General features: G+C 53.7%; 1 protein-coding gene across 6 annotated transcripts in view; it reads right to left on the bottom strand.

The window, feature by feature from the left end:
• Nucleotides 1-333: 333 nt before the first annotated feature.
• Nucleotides 334-19,773, bottom strand: part of SFSWAP (splicing factor SWAP) — a 69,471-nt gene continuing 50,031 nt past the window's right edge. For all 6 annotated transcript variants that reach the window (XM_036108777.2, XM_036108780.2, XM_036108779.2 and 3 more), the window contains 5 exons: nucleotides 17,313-17,578; nucleotides 10,969-11,094; nucleotides 2,022-2,186; nucleotides 877-949; nucleotides 334-667 (listed from right to left, as the gene is read on the bottom strand). In XM_036108777.2, the coding sequence (XP_035964670.2) occupies nucleotides 602-667; nucleotides 877-949; nucleotides 2,022-2,186; nucleotides 10,969-11,094; nucleotides 17,313-17,578 (696 nt within the window). In that variant the 3' untranslated portion in view covers nucleotides 334-601. The remainder of the gene's footprint in view (nucleotides 668-876; nucleotides 950-2,021; nucleotides 2,187-10,968; nucleotides 11,095-17,312; nucleotides 17,579-19,773) is intronic.

Here is a 19,773-nt window from a genome sequence, read left to right as displayed (position 1 = left end):
TGGGGGCCCCCCAACGACCCGCCACCCGCCCCTCCCTGCCATCCGGGGCAGAAGGAGCTCCGGGGAAGCGGGCGGACTGGGCCACAGGGACTGGGCCGCGGGCACGGCGGGGGGTGTGTGCGAGCGGTGCCGTGCGGGAGCACCACTCCGAACCTCGGACGTCACCGGGCGGCAAGTCCGTACGTATGGTGGTCTGACTAAGACCCAGACCGGGAACAGCCTCTCCCGTGCGACGCAGCTTGCCGGCGCCCACAGTGGCCCGGGAGTCCCAGGACAGACGACAAATGGTGAAAACACACAAGCCAAACAAGGAAAAAACTGCCCCACAGTCGCTAGCTAGAAAAGGTGTTTTCCTCCCATTTTATTTGATAATACATTTTCACAGAAACATGATATTATTTACAAATATACAGGTAAGAGACTGCTGGTCAAAAATCTTAAACTGAAAATGTCATCAAAAATTAATTTACAAAAACCACCAACTGCCCAGGGGCGTCCCTGGGGGAGAGTGTGGACGGCGTTGGATGGGTCTGTGCACGCGGGAGCTGCTTGGCTCTCCGGCCCCACAGCCCGGGTGCCGGGCCAGCACGACGCCCGCGTCTCAGGACGCACTGGTCTGCATGTTCTTGGAAGCGGCGAGCATCGCCCTCACTTTGGCCATGAGATCCTGCACGGAGAGACGCACGGGGTCCCTATGGCTTCCTGCTCAGACCCGGCACGCGGACCGCGGGTACGAGAGTGCCCCATGAACGTGTCGGCGGGAAGGCCCGCCGTGGGACCCCGCAGCCCTCCAGGGTCAGGGCCCACCGGCGGAGCCGAGATGGGGACCCCGAGGGAAAGCCGGCCCCCTGGAGGAGGGGGGAGGGGGCGCTTTACCTGAGTTATTTTGCTCTGCACGGAGGAGACAATTGCCGAGGAGATCTGGCCGTCTTTTTCCTGAGAAACTCCCCTGAGTGAATAGAGAGAGGTCACAGGCTTAAAAATACTTAGACGCGTTGTCGTATTTGTTACTAGTGTCTTTAAAAAAGAGATCGTTATAAATATACATTTTGCTTTCACATTTCACGTTACAGAATCTGAAATATTTTATGAGGTGCAGCCTGACTCAGAGAGCGTTTTCCCGTGAACACCCCGGGAGCCACACGTAGTGAAGATGAGGACGGGACAGAAGCTGCAGAAGGCTGGAGCCGCACGGAGCCGCCACCCTGCGGAGGGCGGGCGCTCGGGGCCACGTGCCGGACTCTGGCCTCCGAGGCCGCCACACGCACTATCTACCTGTGCCCTCAAAGAAGCCACAGCTTAGGTTCTGACCCACCTCTGGGAGCTGTGCGCCTGCTATTGACGAGCCCGTACTTCAGGTTCGGGCCCCTGACCCACACTGATGAAGGCAGCGGGTCCGTAACCGACAGCGAGGTAGCCTCGCTCCTGAACCCCCGGCTCCGGAGCCCCTGCCCAGGTCTGGGTGGGTGAGCAGCGGGGGGACCTGGCAAATGCTTCCTGACAGCCCCGGGCAACGGGGACGCGTACATCTATGGCACCGGCCAGGCTGCTCACGTGACGGTCAGCTGTGGACTCTGATGTCACCTGGCCTGCTCCATCAGGCGCTGCTGGTTCGAGCCCTGAGTCCTGTGGCCTGGGGTGAGTGGTGACTGACCCCCTTGCCTGCCTTCCCCGTGATCACACCAGGCCCTGCAGCTGGGGCCATGCCGCCCCAGACGCCCTCACCAAGGACAAAGGCACCATGTCAGTGGTTTCAGGATGGCTGCCGTCAACTAAGGCACCATTTCCCAGTGGATCAGACAGTGGGGAGTCCTCTAGTCAGCATCCGGGGAGGGGGCCAGCCCACTCCAGGGACCAACACCGAGAGGACCAGCTGTTCAGGGATTCCCGCTGCCTAGAGCCGGGGCCTGGGGGCAGCTTCCAAACCGGCGCTCCCGAGGCCAGAGCCCAGTTCTGCCCAGTGGCACACGGGGAGCACGTGGGGGGCGGGCACGCCCAGGCCGGGCTCAGGGGGCGCGTACCTGGAGCGCTCCTGGCTGGAGCCCCGACTCTCCACGGGAGAGATGCTGGCCGAGTGGGCCGCGTGCCGGCGTGTGGCCTGCTTGCTCGGGGATGCCGACTGGGACCCGGCCTTGGCCTCGGTCCGTGACCGTGAGCGCCTCTTCTTCTTCTTCTCGTGGGGGCTTCTGCAAGGAAAGTGGTTTCAGACAAAGATACGGCGGGCTCTGGAAGGAGGAGTTTCGAGTGTTTTCCAAGGGACAGCTGGTGGGTTCGGCTGCCTGTTGTGCTAACTCCTTCTAAAAGCCATGCACGGTTTATTTAGCTCACAACTGACAGACGCAGCAAAGTCACACACAAGTGAAGGAAGGCCACCCCCCGTAGGTCTGTCCCCCGTCTCAAGAGGCCTATGGGGTTTGAAACACAGTCAGCACTTTATCTGCATTTAAAAAACCTAAGAAAAGTAACCAAGTGCTGTTCACTCCCTGTGTCCACAGACGTGACGAGGACTCTAAGCAAGAGATGGGGAGGATCACAGCCGGGGGCCGCGCGCACAACAGCTCCGGCCCCCTGACCTACACTTCCTGGGACTGCAGAGCCCGTCCCCGCTCACCCAGCGGCTGACTCTGCCCACATTCCCTTCCAGACCCCAGCCCGCCCCCCACGCCCCAGCACGCGAAGCTCCAGCGCATGCCCTGCCCTGTGACCCTCCTGTGACTCCCCAAAGAACATTTAAGAAAAAAAGAGAACATATACAGGAGATAAGAGTGACGTGTGGTCCAGACTGGCGCCGGGCCTCCCTGCTCATGGCCCCTCTGCTTCCTCCAGACATGACGGTCCCCTGCTTTTTGGAAACTGTGCCCCATCACACATGACGGATGGGTGACTGACGGGCGACCGAGTACTTGCTGTAGGGTGTGTGTGTGGTCAGTGCCGTCCTGAGACCGTCACACGTGCCCATGTGGGTCCCGTGGGTGACGGGGCCTCACAACGGCGGGAGCCTGCATGTCTTCACGGAGTTAGACAGGGCCAGCCCCGCACAGCCCCCTCCACTCGGCGCCTCACAGACAGACCCTTCCCCACCTGGGGACACCCACGGCCTGTCCATACGCCCGCTCGCCCTGCCCTCGGGGCTCCCCACGGTGCTCCCGCGCAAAGGCACATGTGCGCCCCGATGAAGCCCCGGGACACTCCAGCGGGGCACGGCTTGGGGCACCCCGACTCCGCCGTGTTCACAAGGGCCGGCCCGCGGGGCGCAGCCCGGCAGCTTCCACTTGGCCGGCACGGAGAAGAAGAGGTCCATAAACGCAGACGCTGCTCCCAGTGCTGGACACACAGACGTGGAAACCGCGCCACACGCCCGCTTTCTAAACTGCAGAAGCTGGTGCAGTGTTAGGTCTGCAAACACATGCTGATGTCAGAAGCAGCAGCGAAGATACAGAACTATTCCTCAGCATGGGACAACCGTGCCAGTCCGGCGAGTCTGTGGCTGCCCCGTGAACGCAGGAGCCATCCCGGCGGCACGTCAGGTTCAGTCTGAATACAGCTACGTCCCACGACAAGCCTGCCCCGGCGTGCGCTTCAGGAATTAAGGGAGTCGTTCCTCTAAAAACAAGTGAGGTGCACCCCAATCCAGAGAAACAGGACGGTTTAAGTGCTGTCGGACGCGTGATGACAAGTGTTGACACGGTGACACCCACACTCCTCTCGCCATCAGGAGCACCACCTGTCTAGAAAGTTCCGTCCCTGCTGCCTCCGGTCACGCGGACCCCCTTCCCCACGGTCACAGGTAACCACGGCTCTGATTTCTGTCCCATTGACGAAAGCTTCACGGAGGCAGAATCACACGCGCCACGCTCCCGTCGCTCGTCCACGCCGAGCCGTGTCCCCAGTCGGCTTTCTGCTGCCGAAGCATCAGCGTGTGCGACCTGCCAGCACGTCTGTGCTCTCTCCCGGGAACAGATGTGTGCGTTGTCCGTTGCGACGACAGATCAGGTGTTTCTGTGGACAAATGTTCCCGGCGGGTGAACGGGGATGGACCGCGGGTGGCGGCGCTGGTGCTCGGCGTCCCAGGAAGCCGCCCCGCTGTTCCCGGCCCCCCGCGGCCCCCATCGCCGGCCCCACTGCGGCCACCCTGTGCTGAACCCGGCAGGGGCTAGTGCGCTCGGCTGCTCTTCGGGGCCGTGTCCGCGGGCTACGTCCGTGGACCGCTTCGTGAACTTGCGAGTCACCCGCCCGCTCCTCAGCCGGGTGGTTTCTGTCTGGAATCGACACAGGCCCTTGTCAGAGACACGGCGAGGTTCCCGGCGTGCGGTCCGACTGTCCACGCTCTTCGCCGTGACTGAGTGGAGGTCAGCAAGCTCACGCTCACCACTCTCCTCCCTCCTGGTGGGGTTTCCACATCCGCGGGACCTTCAGCCGCAGTCTGTGACCCTCCGGGTTAAGCTGTGGCCTGTGGAACAGGCCACTTTCTTCCGCTCGGACAGCCAGCTGCTGGAGCGGGTTTCGCTGCAAAGCTCTCCTCCCCGAGCTTCTTGGCAACCCTGCCGTTTTAGGGCGTCCGCTCACGGTCTTACCTGGCGGTTCCCCGTGAGTCCGGAATTGGCAGGAAGTGGCCTCCAACCCTGTTCTTCTGCGAGACCGTTGTGGCTACTCCAGGTCCTCCATGTTTCCACATAGACGAGAGTTCCCGATCGCCCGTTTCTACAAAACACCCGTGGAGTCCTGCTGGGGCGGTGCTGCGTGGATAGCTCATTTCAGGGAGAAGAAACCTGAGGGACACTGCTCCCCCATCCACGAACACGGGCTCTATGTGTTCTTACGGTTCTTAGAATTCTTCTCGGAAATGTTTGTGGCTTTCAGCGTAGAGAAGTCGTTTACCCGTAAGTAGCTTGTTACTTGGATACGGTTGCACGTCACCTTCCCAACTGTTCCAGGCTGGAATGCAGAAGGAAACGCTTCCTTTCCAGTCTTTATGCCTCTCCCCCGTTCTCGCCCTGCTGTCTGGGCCACCCGGCTGCTGGTCCTGGGGGCGGCGAGTGTGCCCCCACCACCGCCAGACGCTTCCTTCCATTCCCTTCGCTCAGGGCTCCGTGTCTCCCTGTTTTCTTTTTAGTGAACGGTTGAAGAGCGTGGCCAACAGCTCTCCTGCATCTGCTGGGATGTCCTAGGACTTCCCTCGTTTACTCTGTGAAAACAGTGAATTACAAGGGTCGCTGGTGGACGTTAACGAACCTCGCAGTCCTGACACAGAGCCGCTTGTCGGGACGCGTCTCCTCACGCTACCCTGCTGCGCGCAGATAGCAGGGCGCTCTCTAGCGTCTTTGCAGCTGTGTTCTTCAGCGTTTCGGTTTGTGAACACCACACGCGCCCTGTGCCCGTGCGCACACCCCTCCCGACGTGCCCACGCCCACCAGCCCACGTGCTCTTCAGGAGCCACCGCCACGGAGCCCAAACTGGTCTCTCTTCTCCCCTGAACGTTTGTTAGAACTTAATGATGGAAGCCATCTGGGCCTGGAGTTCGGTGGTTTTAAATGATACAGAAATGCTTTGGCAGACGCGGTTATTTAGATTTTCTATTTCTTCTGCTGACAGTGTGGTCACTTGTATCTTTCAGGAATTTGTCCATTTCACCCAAGTTGTCAACCTAATTAGAAAAAGATTTCTTTATTCTCCTTTTAACGTCTGTAGGCTCTTTCATTCTTTTTTTTTTATTATTTAAGATTTTATTTATTTGACAGAGAGAGACACAGCGAGAGAGGGAACACAAGTAGGGGGAGTGGGAGAGGGAGAAGCAGGCTTCCCACTGAGCAGGGAGCCCGATGCGGGGCTCGATCCCAGGACCCCGGGATCATGACCTGAGCTGAAGGCAGACGCTTAACGACTGAGCCACCCAGGCGCCCCTCATTCTTGATCAATCTAAATGAAGACATTGATTTTTGATCATTTTCAAAGAACCATCTTTTAGTCTATTTTCCTCCCCCCCTTTTTAAAAAAAGCAGAAGTACAGACAACACTCAGTGTCGTACTAGTTTCCGGCCACCACGGTGACTGCACGAGTGAGATGCTGCCGTCTGTCACCCACACCTCTGACTGGACTCCCTACGCTGGGCCTTTCATCTCCAGGATGCCTTTAGTCCATGATCTCCTGGGCCCTGGCGGCAGCCACCAGTTTGTTCTCTGTATTTGTGGGTCTGTTTTGTTTCTACAAGTCCACATATGAGTAAAATCCTATAGTATTTGTCTTTTTCTGACTAACTTATTTCACTTAGCACAATACCCTTTAGTTCCATCCATATCGTTGCAAATGGCAAGATTTCACTCCTTTTTGATGGCTGCGTAGTATTCTGTTGTGTATATATAACACATCTTCTTTATCCTTTTATCAATCGATGGACGGGGCTGTTCCCAGTTTGGCTGTTGAAAATAGTGCTGAAAAATATGGGGGTGCATGTGTCTTTTCCAAACAGTATTTTTTCTTTGGGTAAATACCCAGTAGTGAGATGACCTGATTGTAGGTTTGTTCTATATTTAACATTTTGAGGAACCTCCATACTGTTTTCCAGAGTGGCTGCACCAGCTTGCATTCCCACCAACAGTGTAGGAGGGTTCCCCTTTCTCCGCATCCCCGCCAACATCTGTCATTTCCTGACTTGTTCATTTTTGCCATTCTGACTGGTGTGAGGTGGTATCTCATTGAGGTTTTGATTTGGCTTGAACTCATGACCCTCAGAGGAAGACCTGAGCTGAGATCAAGAGTCAGATGCTTAACCAACTGAGCCACCCTGGCACACCTTATGCCCATTTTTAAATTGGATTATTTGTTCTTTGGGTGTTGAGTTGGTAAGTTCTTTATAGATTTTGGATACTAGCCCTTTACCTGGTAAGACATTTGCAAATATCTTCTCCCATTCTGTCAATTGCCTTTTAGTTTTGTAGACTCCTTTGCTGTGCAAAAGCTTTTTATCTTGATGAAGTCCCAGTAGTTCATTTTTGCCTTTGTTGTTTCCCTTGTCTTTGGAGACACGTCTAGCCAGAAGTTTCTGTGGCCGAGGTCTCAGAGGTTGCTGCCTGTGTTCTCCTCTAGGATTTTGATGGACTCCTGTCTCACACTGAGGTCTTTCATCCATTTTGAGTCTATTTTTGTGTATGGTGTAAGGAAATGGTCCAGTTTCATTCTTCTGCATGTGGCTGTCCAATTTTCCCAACACCATTTGTTGAAGAGACTGTCTTTTTTCCATTGGACATTCTTTCCTGCTTTGTCAAAGATGAGTTGACCATAGAGTTGAGGGTCCATTTCTGGGCTCTCTATTCTGTTCCATTGATCTATGTGTCTGTTTTTGTGCCAATACCATACTGTCTTGATGATGACAGCTTTGTAATAGAGCTTGAAGCCCAGCATTGTGATGCCACCAGCTTTGGGTTTTTTTTTTCTGGACTGTTATGACTAATCGGGATCTTTTGTTCCATACAAATTTTAAGATTATTTGTGTTTTCTATTTTCTTGATTTCTGATCTTACCTTTATTATTTCCTTGCTTCTACCTACTTTGGGTTTAATTCATTCTTTTTCTAGTTTCTTAAGACAGAAGATTAGATCATTATTTTTAGATCTTTCTTCTTCCCTGATATAAACATTTAAAGCTACTAACTTCCTTCTAGGCAAACTAGCACACAAATTTCGCTATGTTACATTTTCACTGTCATTCATCTAAAAATATTTTCTACTTTCCCTTGTGATTTTGTCTTTGACCTATGGTAATTTAAAAATGTATTAACTTCCCAATATGTGGAGATTTTCCAGGTATCTTTTTATAGATTTTGAGACTTGCTGCCACGTGGCAAGGGAACATAGTCTGCACCGTCTAGTCTTCTGGGACTTCTGGAGCCTTCCACAACAGCACAGTGGGCGAGCTAGCGCGGTGGCTGTGTAGTTTCTATTTCCGTGCGGTCTGGTTGTGTGCCTGTCCCCAGTTCTCTCAGTGTTGCTTCAAGTATTTTATTTATTTCTTCTTCTTACTATTTTATTTATTTGTCAGAGACAGCACAAGCAGGGGCAGCAGCAGAGGGAGAGGGAGAAGCAGGCCCCTTGCTGAGCAGGGAGCCCCATGCAGGACTCGATCCCAGAACCTCGGGATCATGACCTGAGCCGAAGGCAAACACTTAACCGACTGAGCCACCCAGGTGCCCCTCTGCTTTCTTTTCAATTAATAAAGCATTTTTAAGGTTCTGCCTTATGTCCTCTCTTGGCTTTTAGCTCCTTTTTCTTTTTAGTGGCTGCCCCAGGGAATGAAGACACGCGTACTTCACTGACGAAGTCCACTGTGAACGGGTAACACTTAGCCTGTAAGAGTTTGTAACGGCGGCACGTTCCCATCCATTCACTCGACACTCACGGATGTGCCTGGCACAGCGCTAAGCAAAAGGAGTTCGACAGCAAACCACCCCAACGAATCACGTCCTACTTACTGTAACAAAAGAATGGGGCATCCTGCTGAGGTGCGCTGTGGTACGATGTGGCTAAACATTCGCAGAGATTCTACTCTTTAGAAAAATGTTCAACGTAACCGTATCTTGATCTCCAAAAGCTCAGTAAAAGGAACCAAGGTTCCTTGGACAAATAGCTGACCCCAGCGCTGGGACAGGGAAAGCAAAGCCTGGAATATTTGGGGCCAAAAAGCAACAAAGTGCTTCAAGAACAACGGGGCCAAATGTGGGACGGATGTCACCATCAGAGTAATACTGGCGATGGATTCATATACCAAAACAAAGGGGATATGTCTTCTTTAGAGAAGAAAAGACAGAATTTGAAAGCCACCATTTTGCCATCACCAATGTGAGAACCAATTCAGCATCAGTGGATGCTAAGGCCAATGGGACGTATGCACTGCGTCATGGCGCCACCGCCCGATGACCCGTGTGGGGCGCGCATCACTGACAATGGGACAGACACCTGGTATGACACATCACCTGTGTAGTGCTCCTGCCAAAATGTTTCACACAAACCCAGCCATGCGCATGCGGTAAGACAAGTCCAAGCCATGGAACCCACAGGCAAGGGCAGGGGAGAGGGAGGGAGGGGAAGGACAGACAGCAAGATGGAAACGTGGTGACCCTGCTGAATTGAGCCGGCACTTACAGGCATATGCATGCTCCCTGTACTGTTTTCAGAAGTAAGCGTAAAACTGTCTAGTAAACTAAAACAATTTCAAAACAAGAAGTCAGTGAAAGGGGCACTCAGCCTGTAGAAACGAGCCTTCACCTCTGGTGGGAGAACTGGCCGCCTGCCGCTACATGAACACAGCAGCCTCACCCCTGCTCTGCGTGGAGGGCTACAGGGGACGCGGTGTGCCTGCTGGGTTCGCACGCTTGCACCAGCGACTACACACGTGCCCTCTCCCGGCGCCCCTGGACCCAGCACGGCCTCCCACTGCCCAGGGTCAGGCACATGGGGCAGTCCCACCCGCTCGGGCAGGAGTGCAGTCGGCTGAGCTTTCACTTGCTTCGTTCGACTCATTAAAGCTCCAGCGGTCACACAAGTTCTCACGATTCCTAATATAACCACCACCTTCTCCGGAGACGGTTCCTTTCATGCAAAGGTTAATCTAAGGGCAGAGCAAGAATGCTTCTGTGGGGAGAGATCTTTTGTTACAAGAATTAATTTTAGACCATGCCCTTTACATACAGCGGAGGTGACGATGAATTTCAAATGTTAAATAATGACTTGCTCAAGAAATACGACGTGACGCGGACTCAGATGTCCGTCATGCGGGCCCAGGGCCCAGGCCTCGAGCGCGGCCAGCCTGCACGGCGGGCACATCTGCTGGCTCTGCTGGCTTTAGAGCTCCTTTGTGGGCTCTGCTGCTTTCCGGGAAGGGTCACATTTTACCAGTGATCTCGCCAGATCGCAGGCACATTTCCCCGTTAGCAACGTCTTTCCAGAGCTGCTGCCGCTACGAGCCCCACCAGGAGGGGCAGAGGCAGCTTGCCCCACGTCCTCTGCAGACAGGCAGGACCCGGGGACGGCTGGGCTCCTGACACCTGTTGTTCAGGTGTGTCATCTCGGAGGCTCGGGAACCCCGAGCGTCCCGACTCACACACGCTCGGCAGCAGTTACGAAACCCAAGCAAAGACGCGCACAACTGCACCCGCCTCCTCCGGGCACGTCTGTCTCAGGGAGAACGATGCTCCTCGCCCGTCTACCAGAGCCGGGGCTCGGGCTAACTCCCATGCAAGGACACAAAAAACGAGAGCCCCTCCCTTTTGGGGAGAATGGAAACAAAGAAGCTAAGTGATGTGAAGCCGTCGGGCGGCACCACCCATGCAGGACAGGACGATTCCCAGATAGCGCCCTGTGGCCAAGATGGAAACACCGGCCGGCAGCCCCATCCACCACCACACTCCCAGCAGGCGTGCCAGCAGGCCCCAGATGGCCCAGACGTGCCCCGTCATGGGGGCGGGGTGCCAGGATTTTTAGTGTGGTTCCTTGGTGCTCTCTCGCTGGAGGAGCTGAGGACACTGGCTGGCCGGGAAGGAGGCCCGGGGGCCAGCTGTCGGGGCTGAGAGGCCTCCCGTAACGGACCCGGGAGCTGGTCTCTCTAGCTCTCCACAACCACGACGGGTGTCAAGGGGGCAGAGGATGGTGCTCTCTCTGCCGCGAGGCCCCGTCCACAGCACCTGCTACCTGGGGGGTGGCAGGCATTCATCGGGACTCCAACTTCTCATTTCCTTTCACCTGTGTGTGTGGGTCCAGGGGGGTAGCTAGACTCGGGGGCTGGTGCTGGGCACTGCCTGATGCCACCCCGACCCCAGGGACATGGAGCTCCCTCTGCTGTCAGTTGCAGGAGTGACGAAGGAGCTGCTGAAGGCTGAGTGTCTGGGAGGGACGGCCCCCCTGCTTGTCCCCAGCCGTCCACATAAACGTTCACGTTCCCTGCTAGCACAGACTGTGTCTACGGACTCCAATGCCTACCTGGACCGGGTCCGCTTCCTGCTGACGCCCGGGCTGTTACTCATCCGGTAGGCCGCGGGGACACTCCTTTCTTCCCTCCGTCTCTCGGGAGAGTGTGCTCTTCTCCGAGGGGACCGGGATCGCGACCTGGAGGAAAAGAGGCATTTTAGTCTGTGTGGCCGGCAGGTGAGCACGTCTACGCTGAGGCAGTGACGGGCCTCGGCCTGGTCTGCGCGTGCCAGACAGGTGTCACCTCTGTCCCTCTGGAGGCCCCCCCAGGCCTTACTACTCTGACACAGAACTGAATCCAGACACCGAGGCAGACACAGAGACTGCTCCCAGTCCAGAGCAGCCGTCAGGCTGGCCCGACCGGTCCGCAGCACCAACTCTCCCTGACGCCAGGCTGACCAGGTGACTGACGGCTAACTCAGGCCTGTGGTTTCTCGTCCTTCCTTTTGCCTCTGCATTTTACTGTCCTCAACCATTTTCAGCTCACGGACATCTCGATCAAAATTACACACGGAAAAGCGCTGACATTCAAGTGGGTTGTTTCTATTTGTTCTGAATACTGGCAACAGGAAGAAAGCAGATTAATCAGAGCCACGACCTCGTAGCCTCTCTCGTTCACACCCATCATACCGCCTCTCGGTGTGAACAATGAACTGGCCACAGCAGTTCAATTCAGAGCATGATAATCTAGTTTAGGAGATTCTCTGGATTCAAACCATCCGTTAAAATATTTTATTCTTCCTTCTCATGTTCCTGGAGAGACACTCGCTCTATCCATGCGGTGGCCTGGTCCACTCGAGGTGGCCAGTGCTCAGAGTGCCACCAATCCCAGACCCTCACCCACCGGGGGTCAAGGCCCTCCAAGGAGGGTCTTATAATGATGGCTTTAGCATTCTTTTTTGTTCATTCAGTGAAATTACTATTTCAGGAAGACACAGAGTAAGCAAAAATCTGGACAAAAAACCAATTTCTTTTCATTCTGTTTCTATGACAACCCCTTCAAAAATAATATAAAGAGCAGTCTGATTTTGCCATAAAAAATTCTGTAACACTGAATCATTTTAATTACAATAAACCCCCAAGTGACACACACTGTTGTTCCAAACATCAGCTCATCATCACATTCCCCACTCCTGAGTCACAGAGAAAACCCTGCGTCATTCCTGAGAAAGACTGGCCGCGGAATGAACCTGCTCCAGGTAAACCGTCATTGGCTTAGTCTTCTCCAGCACCGCTGTGTCCTGGCTTACAAAATGGTGTTGACAGGTTTTTTTCCAGACCTTTCCCAAGATTTAGGTAACAAATTACAAGGGTGAGATCAATTGGACACCTTGACATTTTACCGAGTTTTCCCTCCAAAGAGCTCCGGGAGTCAACTCTGTCGGTGGGAGAAGCTGCTGACGGCTGCTGAGGTCTGTGCTCCCGCCCCAGTGAGCGGCCCTGCTGCGCTCTGGGCTCAGGAGCCCCAGGGGGGCTGGGCATGTGACACAGAGGCACGCACTTCGCACTGAGAACTCGGGGTGCCGGTCGGGGTGGGATCAGAGCCCCGGAGAAAGCTCTGCGTAATCAGACCTCTACACCACCCGTGGAATGCTTACACGGAGAACAATCCACTCGATAATCAGGAAACGTGGGTTAGTTCTAGTGCCTGCAAATCCCTAACTCTGATCCGATACCACTTTGCAGCGACTGCTGGAGGTCTGAGGGGAGGTGGCCGCCCCCCAGGACATGTGAAGTCGTCCGGGAAAGCAGCCCACTCAGTACTGGGGGCAGTGAGCTTCGTCAGATAATACTTAGGTTTTATTTTAATTAAAGAAGCACTACTGCTTTTATTCTGTTAACTAGGTGGTTAATATTGCTACCACAACACACGTGAGAAACAGGAGTTCCATTTTATAAGCAAATCATCTGTATGATGCGACTCAGATACTTTTTCTCGAATCCTCATAAATAACGGTCTGCTTCCAAATAAAGGCAGAATGAGCCTTTTTATTTGAATGACAGTGCTGTTTGCAAAAAGCTTCTTTCCTCCAACGGTTAACCACTGGCCCCGCCCCATTTCCTCCGTCGCTGCTGCCTGAGCAGCCAAGAGCTCCTGCTGCCCACCACACTCCGTCGCTGCTGGGGGTGGGGGGCAGCTGTCCCGCGGCATCTCCGCCCGCCCAGCTGCGGATGGGGACAGCCTACGGGCGTCAGCTCCACAGAACGGAACAGCTGGCCCTCACCCGCACGCTAAGCACTGAGCGTCACATCTAGGGAATCCTACGCAGGATGACGAGACTATACGAATGACCATCATTACCCCAATTTTGCCGGCTTAAGCTGTTTTTTGTTGTTGTTTTATTTTAAGGACTTTATTTATTTGACAGACAGAGACACAGCGAGAGAGGGAACACAAGCAGGGGGAGGGGGAGAGGGAGAAGGAGGCTTCCCACTGAGCAGGGAGCCCGACGCGGGGCTCGATCCCAGGACCCTGGGATCATGACCTGAGCCAAAGGCAGACGCTTAACGACTGAGCCACCCAGGTGCCCCCAGGCTTAAGCTGTTTTTGAATGTTAACTATGACTTAGAAAATGTCATTCTAATCCCCAGTTCCTTCCCAAGCAGAAGTCTCGAGGGAGCTGGGGACTGTGTAGACGCTGCCCCCAATGCTTTTACAATACTGTAAAATGGGGGACACAGAGTTCTACCTGGAATCTCTCCCCCATGGACATTCCTTAAACACCGACAAGCCGATGGAACAAACACCAAAGGTGATCTCCAATGTTCTTAAAGTAAACTTAAGTTCAAGCTTTAGAGTCTCGTAAGATTTTAAAAAGACCTAACCATTAAAGCTGAATTTTTAGGTGATACAGGAATGGCCTGAGTACTACTTTGTTCCATTTACGGCGAGAACCTGGTGAGGCATAAACAGAAAACACAGAGAGGGGTGTCTGGGTGGCTCAGTCCGTTGGGCCTCCGACTCTTGATTTCAGCTCAGGTCCTGACCTCAGGGTCGTGGGATCAAGCCCTGCACTGGGCTCTGTGCTGACTGCAGAGTTTGCTTGAGTTTCTCTCCCTCTGCCCCCCACCCCCCCAGCCATCTGCACTCTAATAAAGAAATAAATCCTCTAAAAAAACAAAAAAACAAAACCTAAAAAAACTAAAAAACAGAGAAAGAAAGTCTTACACTTTAATGTTGATTTAAAACACACTTAACGCTATGTGGTAATCACTGTGCTTTCTAAGAAGCAACATACCGATTTCCGAAACTAAAGATTTTTCTATGACCAGGTCGCCTCTGGAGACCCAGAGTCACCTACACCTCGGACGGACTGGGTACTAGGACGGCAGACATGCGAACGTCCCTTATCTTCACACAGAGATCACTTCTGCTAGGAAAGGGCCTTCTAACCCTAACTTTGTACATTTACAAAGCACTTCAGTAATTTAATATGTAAAAGAAAATACATTTCAACCACAGAACGCTACAAATATTGACAAATGTGCATTTTACTTGGAGTTGGCAGGAGTCTTTTTTAAGACAATTGATTAAGTCGTGCATCAGGCCCAAGAAACAAGTCTGATAGGTCCTTTGTAGGCGTTACTGTAAAGGGTAATGCTATCTGAAAAGACAGTCAAGGAAAAATGATGACAGTGTCTTTAGCAACTTCAAGATTTGGTTAAAACTGGAGTATTTTTCACACATCCGAATTCAATTACTGAGAACAACAACTTCTCCTGGTGTTAACCCACCGGGGCCCCTGAGTTATCAGTGCTGGCAGCACCTGGACTGAGAAAGCACGGGCAGCCGCCCGTGGAAACACGCAGCATTCCCAAGTGAAGCCCACATGCCCTTCTCAGCCGCGAGCCAAGGCAGGACGCCCCTGGCGACCGGCAGGAGCCACCAGCTCCTCTGAGCGGCCCCGGGCCTCGGGATAGCTGGCCCCTCCTCTCAGCCCCAGGCCCTGAGCTTGGTGGGGGGCAGGTCTGGCTTCAAAAAGCATTGTCATCACATATGATTTTCCAAGGCAAAACATCATGGAATACCAAACACTTCGAAGGTTTTGTGTTACGATGTAATTTTTAATATTTTATAACGAAGCTGCACTTTACCTTAATATCCTACGTGAACTGCAAAATCAGAAACCAGAGAATGTGGCTGCTTCAGGGAACTGAGAACTTAGCCCCGTACCTACAGTCAGCCCAAAGCATCATGGAGATACTCAGCCACCGGGATTGAAACAGTTTGAGAGTCACGAAAACTCAGCTCGGGTCACAGGTAACTTTCACTGTAGGTCAAATTAAGGTGAAGCTGGCAGCCTGCCATCGCAGACTCAAATGCAGAAAATCTTTAATTTTTTCTTGTAACTCAAGGTTACACACTAAGGATTAGGATTTTGCTTCTTGCACTTGTCAGCACTGAATATACAGAAAAATATAAAATATATTCAGATATAAAGTATGTTAACTCTAAATCTTTTCTAGAACAATTACTTAGGGGTGCCTGGGTGGCTTGGTCAGCTTGGGTCATGGTCTGGGGGCTGTGAGACGGAGCCCCGCGTCGGGCTCTGTGCTGGGCGTGGAGCCTGTTTGGGATTCTCTTTCCTTCTCCCTCTGCCCCTCCTCCCCTCTCTCAAAAAACAAAAACAAATACCAATTATTTAAAAAGTATTAGAATGGGGGCACCTGGGTGACTCAGTCAGTTAAGTGTCTCAGGTCATGGTCCCAGGGTCCTGGGATCTAGTCCCGCATTGGGCTCCTTGCTCTGCGGGGAGCCTGCTTCTCCCTCTCCCTCTGCCGCTCCCCCGCTTGTGCTCGCTCTCTCTCTCTCTCAAATAAATAAAACCTTAAAACAAGTACTAAAATAACATAAAATGACTTACTCTATTACAGTCAATAAAAAGCACATAAAACCTAGAATCTTAAAATTCTAAATGTCAGACGAGCACTCAGCTGTGAAGAGAACAGGCTGGGGGGACGTGCGTGGCCGGCGCACCACCCTCCTCACAGCTGGGGGCGGGCTACACTTCATGCCGTACCTGCTCAACACTCGACGTCGGAGCAGAACTCACAGCTCACACTAAAGACGCGAGGAGCTCTCATCGTTGCCAGTCCCCCAGACTAGGGAGTAGGAGTGAATCACGGTCTGTCTTGTTAAAGCCGTGTGGTGAAGGACAATCGGCCAGAATTTACCGGGCACGTTATTGCTCAGAGGGCTGGTGTGGGCCTACGGGACTTATGTCCACTATACAATACGGTAAGAAACTCTCTCAAAAAAGAAACTTCAAAACGTTTTGAGATTTTCATACAAATTCCTGGGAGCTTCCAAAAATTGAAATTCTATCAGCAAAGTTGTTCATTTAATTAAAAAACAGCAAGGTGTGTGGGTGTGTGTCTGGGTATCTGCGTGTGTGTACACGTGGTGTGTGCATCTCACAATGGAACTTTTTAATTATGTTATGTTAATACATTAGCGATGGAACTTCTAAAGAACGATTAGAATTGCAGACAGCCAAGGATCAAATGTATTTATGTGGAGAATATCCAATTTCACTGTTGACAAGTGTAAATACTCGTCAAGCCTTTGAGATCTGGTCTGGGTAAAAACAGGGAAAGCGTGTTGTTTTCAGGACATATTTGGAGAGGCGAATGTGTTTTAAACAGAGGAAGTGCAGGGCACGTACACTTTCCCAGGGAAGGGAGAACCAGCATCAATTACAGAGGGAAAAAACGAGATCCCAGGGGTCCAAGAGTTGCGCCAAAGAGAAAGCAAGCAGAGTGCACTCAACACTTAGAGACAGGTCGCAAGGCATGATGCAGGTTTTAAAACCAGAGGTCTGCTTTTCAAACCTCCTGCAAGCCAGTTACTTAAAACTGCTTCACTGAGCAGTGAATTCTGTGACCCTTTAAGGGCCGTGTTTGTATCTGTGGCCTGAAATCTTCATCTTTTTTCTCAAACCCGGCGGTTAAGAGCGCCTCTTACGGGAGGTCACAAGGGCAAATCGATGGAGGGAAGAAACAGGCGCTGCTCGCCTGGACGCCGTGCAGGAGGGGCTGCGCGGAGCCCCCATCACAACACACACACGGGCAAAAGGAATTAGCACGGGAAAGGCCCACAAACAAGACACCCCACCCTGTAAGTTTTACACACTGAACAGACCTGTTAAAGTTTATATAAACCTATTTTCCAAAAACCTGACCACAGTGGATGAGCTTTAGAAATTAAACTCAAAGACAACCTGAAAGCGTCATGGGGTTTGCCGGCTGCAGCCGTGCGGGAGTGCTCACCAGGTCTGCGCTCGCCCCTGCCACTCTGGGGAAGGAGGACCCAGCACCCACCACAGCCCCGTGCTTCGGGCGCCCCGCACACCCACCTGGAGCGCCGCGCCGTCCGATAGGCACTGGGGAGACAGTGCTTTGCTTTCGAGTGGGACCTGGGCCTGGATTTGGAGGATGAGTGGTACTTGGGGGAGCGCGACCTTGTGCGAGACCGCTTTTTGTGCTTTTTCTTCTTCCTCTCCTTCTCTTCTTCCCTCGGTGGGTCTTTACTTTTGCTGGAGGGCCCTTCTGGGGGTTTAACATCTGAAGCTGGCAAAGGTCTGCCTCCTGCCGGTAGCGAACACGACACAGTACTGGCTTCCTGGGGACAGAAGCAAACATCGGGATGTTAAGAGTGAAAATGGGACATTTCAAAATGCACACAGAATTTCAACTTTGGGGCCCTCACACCATTTAATGCACCAACACCCCTTAAAAAGGACCACGTCTCTTTCTATAGCTCTAAAATCTCGCCCTGGTGTCTCCGGAGAAGTGACGGCTCTGCAGATGCCAGGAGTATACGAGACCATTTCCCCAGACGGGGCTTGTTCAGCAGCTGGCGGGGCTCGACCTCGTCCAGGGAACACGGTGGCAAGGACACCGTGTTAGGAAAAGAGCCGCGCTTGCTCCTTCATAAATAATTGTGACTTTCCATTGACAGAGAAATCCTCCAACCTCCAGGACTGGGCTTTTAGGAATCTCTACACCAACCTGAAGATAATTTTTAAACAAGACCTGAACTAAAAGAGGTCCCTCTTTGATTTTAAGAACTCTGTCAAAAGAAAAAACCTTCCTTCTTTTCTTCCTGTATCTGTGTGAGTTGATAGATGTTAACTAAACCCACTGTGGCCATCCCTTTTGCAACACACCTCAGTGACCGCGCCGTGGACCTCCCACGCACGGTGCTGTGCGCTCAGGAACACGGGAAAACACGGCTCGCACGGCAACCCTGACCCAGGCAGCCTGCGGGCACAAGCCAGTCTGCACGTGCTGATCCAGCACAGTCCTGCTCTCAACACACTGTCCACCATAAACCCCTTCATCCGCCTGAAACAGACAGAGGGGACGTCCTCTGCATCCCCACGGCGGGAAGGCCAGCACGCGGACCAAGAGACGGGGTGCCCATCAGCTGTGAGCATCATCCAGAGCAATGCCAGTTCTAGCAATTTCTTCTGAAGAGCATTCACCCGAGTGTGCAGCCTGCACGCCAAGGCCCCACAGCACACCCCTATGGAACGACTACGACCTGGACACCCCCAAACGACCCTCGGGGGCACTGGTTCCACGTGGCGCACCGGACAGTGGAACAGCGCTCAGCCTTTAAAACGAGGCAGCAATCCCATGTCCGCAGACACCGACACTGTCCACGTCACAGCGTAAAAAAAAGAAATGAGTTCACAAAAACAAAACAAACCCCAAACCCACCCAAACCTGAACCTGAATCCCAGCCCACGGGCTGCCTGCCTTTGTCCCCGAGAAAGGTCATTCCTCAATTTGCTCTAAATGACCACACAGACCGCGAGATGCACCGCGACTCTGCACTTGGCATCGTGGGCCTCCAAGGACTCAGCTGGGACACTCCGGGACGAAGGGAGGCAGGTGCTGAGCCTAAGGGATGGGCGCACCTGCGGGGCAGGGCTGCGGAATCCTGCAACTGCTCCCGTCCTCTTCTTGGGTCCCTGTGGTCCACGTGGACAAGGCCCACTGGACAAGGGGACAGCGCTTCCTGCTAAAGCCTCGCTCACCCCTCGGCCGTGTCCCTGCCCCCTGTGTGTTGACGTTCACGGCACTCTCTCCCACCTCCCCTCCCGTGAGCAGAGGCCCAAGGGGGCATGTGTGCAAGGCAGCAGGGCTGAGATGCTCGAGAACACCACGCCCTGCTCCCGGAGCGCTGTGTCCCAAGCGGTTTCTCCCCCCGCAGTAACTCAGTACGGGAGCCGGCAGGAGGAGGGCAGAGACCTCGTCCTCCCTCCCCAGCCTCCACGCAGCAGCGCGGCGAGCCCATCTCTAAGGGTCGGCCTAAACTGGCTCAGGGCGCCCATCTCAACCCCAGACAAGAACCCGCCCACGATGTCTGGGAACAGCCACTTCAGCTCTGGCACTGGTCAAGACTTGTCCGTGCGCACACACGTACACGGCACTCTGACCGAGCGCAGGAGGCTCCGAGGCCCTAGAGGCCGGAGAAGGGGAGGCCGCCCAGCCCCGCCTCATGCCGCGGGCACAGCCCCAGTGTGCCGACTGAGGGAGAACTCCATGCTGTGCGGCAGGAAAATCAGCTTGGGGCAGCTTTGAAAACTCCCAAGAAATTAGGGACACACGTTGCAAGAAAGGTGAGACGGAAGCTGGGGAGGAAGCCAGCACGTGGCCCCCCTGATGGGGCCCGGGGCCCACGTGGAAGCTGAGTGAGCGTCGGAGCCACCGGTGGAGGGAGGACAGCCGAGCTGCCCCAGGTCCTTCCTGAGCCCAGGCCCGAGACTCCCCGGGAAACCCAGACGGACCCTCCACCCTGCCCAGCGG

This window comes from Halichoerus grypus, chromosome 13 (genome assembly GCF_964656455.1).
Source record: "Halichoerus grypus chromosome 13, mHalGry1.hap1.1, whole genome shotgun sequence".
Taxonomy (NCBI): domain Eukaryota; kingdom Metazoa; phylum Chordata; class Mammalia; order Carnivora; family Phocidae; genus Halichoerus; species Halichoerus grypus.
The sequence above is the reverse complement of the archived record's forward strand: the minus strand, read 5'-3'. Positions and strand labels throughout refer to the sequence as shown.